This window comes from Octopus bimaculoides, chromosome 25 (genome assembly GCF_001194135.2).
Source record: "Octopus bimaculoides isolate UCB-OBI-ISO-001 chromosome 25, ASM119413v2, whole genome shotgun sequence".
In the NCBI taxonomy this organism is placed as follows: Eukaryota; Metazoa; Mollusca; class Cephalopoda; order Octopoda; family Octopodidae; genus Octopus; species Octopus bimaculoides.
This window is the reverse complement of record NC_069005.1, coordinates 21784269-21789160: the sequence shown is the minus strand read 5'-3', so window position 1 is coordinate 21789160 and position 4892 is coordinate 21784269. Positions and strand designations below refer to the sequence as shown.

General features: G+C 37.2%; 1 protein-coding gene across 10 annotated transcripts in view; it reads right to left on the bottom strand.

Moving 5' to 3' along the window:
• The window catches only part of LOC106880568 (kinesin-like protein unc-104), a 305280-nt gene that overhangs the window by 35356 nt on the left and 265032 nt on the right, over positions 1–4892 (bottom strand). For 8 of the 10 annotated variants that reach the window (XM_052976565.1, XM_052976570.1, XM_052976571.1 and 5 more), the window contains one exon: positions 4744–4785. The exons of the other annotated variants lie outside the window; for them this stretch is intronic. In XM_052976565.1, the coding sequence (XP_052832525.1) occupies positions 4744–4785 (42 nt within the window). The remainder of the gene's footprint in view (positions 1–4743; positions 4786–4892) is intronic. 10 annotated transcript variants of the gene reach the window in all.

Below are 4892 nucleotides of genomic sequence, written 5' to 3'. Positions count from 1 at the left end.
ACTGGCTTGTGCGGGTGGCACATAAAAGACACCATTTCGAGCGTGGCCGTTTTCGTGCGGGTGACACGTAAAAGCACCCACTACACTCTCTGAGTGGTTGGCGTTAGGAAGGGCATCCAGCTGTAGAAACTCTGCCAAATCGGACTGGAGCCTGGTGTTGCCATCCGGTTTCACCAGTCCTCAGTCAAATCGTCCAACCCATGCTAGCATGGAAAGCGGACGTTAAACGATGATGATGATGATGATGATACACAACAAACAGTTGGGTGCAAAGAGAAAAGGTTCAAAGTGTAAAGAAGTAAGAAAATGGAGTAAGAAAAACTAAAGAGAAAAATAGCACAATGCAACATTTGGGTGTAGAATGTCTTGCAAGGTGTGTAGAGTACAAAGTGTATGGTGTAGAATGTGTTGTGTAGTGTGTATGGAGCTCAGCATATTGTGTACGGTGTAAGATGTATAATTTATGGTGTAGAGCATATTGTGTATGGTATAGGATGTATAATCTATGATGTTGAATATATTGTGTACAGTGTAGGGTGTATAATGTCTTGGGTAGTGTGATGGTACAGAATCTTGTGTAAAAGGGCCTACGGTGAAAAATACATTGTCTAGGGTGTACAATGTATGATATAGAATATATTAGGCATGGTGTAGGGTGAATAATATATATTGTAGAATATAGGGTATAGGGTGTACAATATATTGTGTAGCATAGAATAATAGAATATACAAAGGTATAGAGTATAGATTATGTGTAGAATGTATAGCATAGAATGTATCGTGTATTGTGTAGGGTGTATAATTTATGGTGTAGAGTATATTATATAGGGTGTATAGTGTAGAATGCGTTGTGTAGTGAACAGAGTATAAAATGTATGGTGTAGAATATATTGTAGAGTATAGAATGCAGTGCAGGATGTTTTGTTATCTCAATGAAAATGTTCATCCACAGATTTTAAGTATTCAAGTCAACAAAGGAAAACATATTTATTTATATACACCCAATCTCTTATATAAGTGAACAGATTCTGACATAAATAGACTATGTAGTACATATATAACAGCTTTCTCTCTCACTCTGTCTCATGCACACGCATCCATTCACATCAAAACACCCTGTAGACACACATGTACCTGTAGACAAATACATATTGATCAACATAAATACTAAAACACACACACACACACAGATACAAACATCAAGAACATATACATATATAGTTCTTTCTATCTCTTATGCACAAACTACTATTCACATACACACAAACACACATACCAGCATACACACAAATGTACATTGATCCACACACATAGACACAAAATGTATATGCACATGCAGGAAGACACACACACAAACATACACACGCATGCCATCAAATTCTATCTCATAGTCATCCCCTATTCTGTAAGAAACCTTAGCCCTCTGTACAGACATAAAGAATAAGATCTATTAGTGAAACAACCTAGAAACTAACAAGAACATATATCATCCAGATTGCAAAGTGATTGGCAGTAAAAACCATGCCAAAACAGACACAGAAGTATGGTGCAGGCTTCTTCTACCTGGTCAGCTCCTGAAATACTCTGAACAAAGTGCTTAGCAGCATTCCATCCATCTTTACATTCTGTGTCCAAATTCCACCAAGATTGGCTTTGCCTTTCATCCTTTCTGGGTTGATAAAATAAGTACCAGTTGAGTACTGGGGCAATGTATTCAACTCATCTCTCCACCCTGAAATTGCTGGCCAAAATTTGAAATCATATTTACCCTACAATGTTATTCTATAAATAAATTACCATATCATTGAAATTTCAAAGCTATGAGACAATGCATGAGTAATTTTAAAATGTGAATAAACAAGTATTACATTTGACAGAGTGGAGGCGCAATGGCCCAGTGGTTAGGGCAGTGGACTCGCGGTCGTAGGATCGCGGTTTCGATTCCCAGACCGGGCGTTGTGAGTGTTTATTGAGCGAAAACACCTAAAGCTCCACGAGGCTCCAGCAGGAGATGGTGGCAAACCCTGCTGAACTCTTCCACCACAACTTTCTCTCACTCTTACTTCCTGTTTCTGTTGTGCCTGTAATTCAAAGGGTCAGCCTTGTCACATCGTGTCACGCTGAATATCCCCGAGAACTACGTTAAGGGTACACGTGTCTGTGGAGTGCTCAGTCACTTGCACGTTAATTTCACGAGCAGGCTGTTCCGTTGATCGGATCAACTGGAACCCTCGACGTCGTAAGCGACGGAGTGCCGACAACAACAACAACAACAACATTTGACAGAGTAATCTGAATGTTAAACAGCTAATGATTGTGGCAGCTTGCCACCTTGGGGCAGTCAGTGATAATAACAGAGGTAAGAGAAATGATATAAACTTATCTTGCATCTGAAATGTGCATAAGATATCTTAAGTGATTTCTGATATTACTTTTTTCTTTCTGTGGCTACAAAATTCAATGTTATTTCCTCTTCGCAATTAAGGGGTTAAAATGGTAAAATAGCATTGAAAAGCAGATATTCAAAATTTGCTGCAAAATCTTAATTCTGCTACCATGAAACAAGTGACGACAAGGTGGGAGAGAAGATAACAGTAACTAGTGAAAAAGGAAAAACACTAAAATGGTTCTCACAAACATTCGATTCCAAAATAAGCACAAAACACTCAAATAATATCCAAGAGAAGTCACATATATAATTCACTAAAGATCAAATATTTTAAAGACTGCCTAGTTATTTATAAAAAAATTAATCTATTTTGGCTAAATACATGGGAAAGAATGGATGTTATTAGCTATTCTGAATAAGTTCTGACTGAATATGTTTATGTCCTCAAAGCTACTGATTAAATTTATTATTAAAGCAGAGTTTCTAACTATGGTCATCTTTTCTTTTTCATCGGCAACATTATACTAGAGATTTGCAATTTGGTGCGTAACATCTCAAAAACGGCTTTGCAGTTACACTTGCTCTGTTTGTGTGAATAAAACATTGGATTTTAACATTTTAGTGCAGATTACTAATGAATATTCATTAATGGGAATTTCAAGAGTTCTTTTATGGGGAAAAGCTGAACTTCCTGATAGGAATTCAAAGAGATGTTATGCAAATGTTATGTAGAACTCAGAGAAGAGAATTAAACCAAGAAAACAGGTGATGTGTTACGCCAAAAACATTTTAACTCAGCAAATCTTCTACAGCAGAAAATGTAAAAAGAAAAACCCATAATTTATATCTGTTTGCATATATAGAGCAGGAGTGCAGGCATGGCTGTGTGTTCAGAAGTTTGTTTTGTAGCCATGTCATATTAAATTCAGTCCTATCAACTGACTTTTTGAGCAAATGCCTTCTACTATAGCCCTGGGCTAACCAGAAACTCGCAAGGCGGCGAGCTGGCAGAAATGTTAGCATGCCAGGCGAAATGCTTAGCGGTATTTCGTCTGCCGCTACATTCTGAGTTCAAATTCCGCCGAGGTTTTTGCCTTTCATCCTTTCGGGGTCGATTAAATAGTACCAGTTACGCACTGGGGGTCGATGTAATCGACTTAATCCATTTGTCTGTCCTTGTTTGTCCCCTCTGTGTGTAGCTCCCTTATAGGCAGTAAAGAAATAAGAAACTTGTGAATGAATTTGGTAAGCAAAAACAAAAAGAAGCCCATTTTGTGTGTGTACATGATTTGAGTGCATTTGTAACTATGGGTCTCAACACTGCATGGTAGTTGTAAACAAGTATCACTGTCATACAAGCAGTGTCAATCATTTCCAATCTTTCGTGAAAACATATCTAGTCGTAGGAAATATCACTTTGCTTGGAAACAGGTGAAAGTTGGTGACAGGAAGGGCGACTAGCCGGAGAAAAATCTGCCTCCATACACAAATGGAAAAGTGGGTATCAAAGGAATGATGATGTCAGAGACATATTGTGAAACAAAGGAAGAGAGATAAACGAAGAAGGTTTAAAACAATCACTCTATATTACATAAAATGAAACTATATGGCTTAAAGCGAAGTGATTTGCTGTGTGAATCGAACATGCTGAAACTATTATGCACCAATAGAAATGCAGAATATATATACAAATTATGTACACATATATATGTTTATATAAGTGTGTGTGTGTGTGTGTGTGTTAATATACTTCTACACATCTGTATGTAGCAAATATGTGCCTATACAAATATGCATATCCAGAAGATATATATATATGAGTTATATATACATACATATGTTTATATAAGTGTGTGTGTGTGTGTGTGTGTGTGTGTGTGTGTGTGTGTGTGTGTGTGTGTGTGTGTGTGTGTGTGTGTGTGTGTGTGTGTGTGTGTGTGTTAATATGCTTCTACACATCTGTATATAACAAGTATGTGTCTATACATACCTGCATATCACAAAATGTATAAATATATATGTGTGTGAATGTGCATGTACATATCTGCATGTGTATACATATGCATATACAAGCATATGCACATGTGTTTATGTGTAAGTCTATGCGTGTATGCATGTGTTGATTCATCCTCCAAACATGCAGTATAAAAGAAAGTAACAACAACTGCAAAATCCTAATAAATAATAATAAGAACAACAACAACTGGGAGTTGTTAACATGCTTGACAAAAGAAAAGTGATAGAGAGAAAGAGAGAGAGAGAGAGAAGGTGATTGCATGTGTGAGAGAGGGAGGGAGAGAGAGAGAAAGAAAGAAAAGGAAATAAAACAACACAGAAATTGGGGAATACTGCACCTGGGATCTAGTGTCCAGCCAGAGGGGACAGCCAGGGGACTACTGGGGAAAACAGAAAAATAGCCAATGGAGACAAAGTTGAAAGAAATAAATGCAGACCAGACACTCAGATATATATATATATATATATATATATATATATATATATA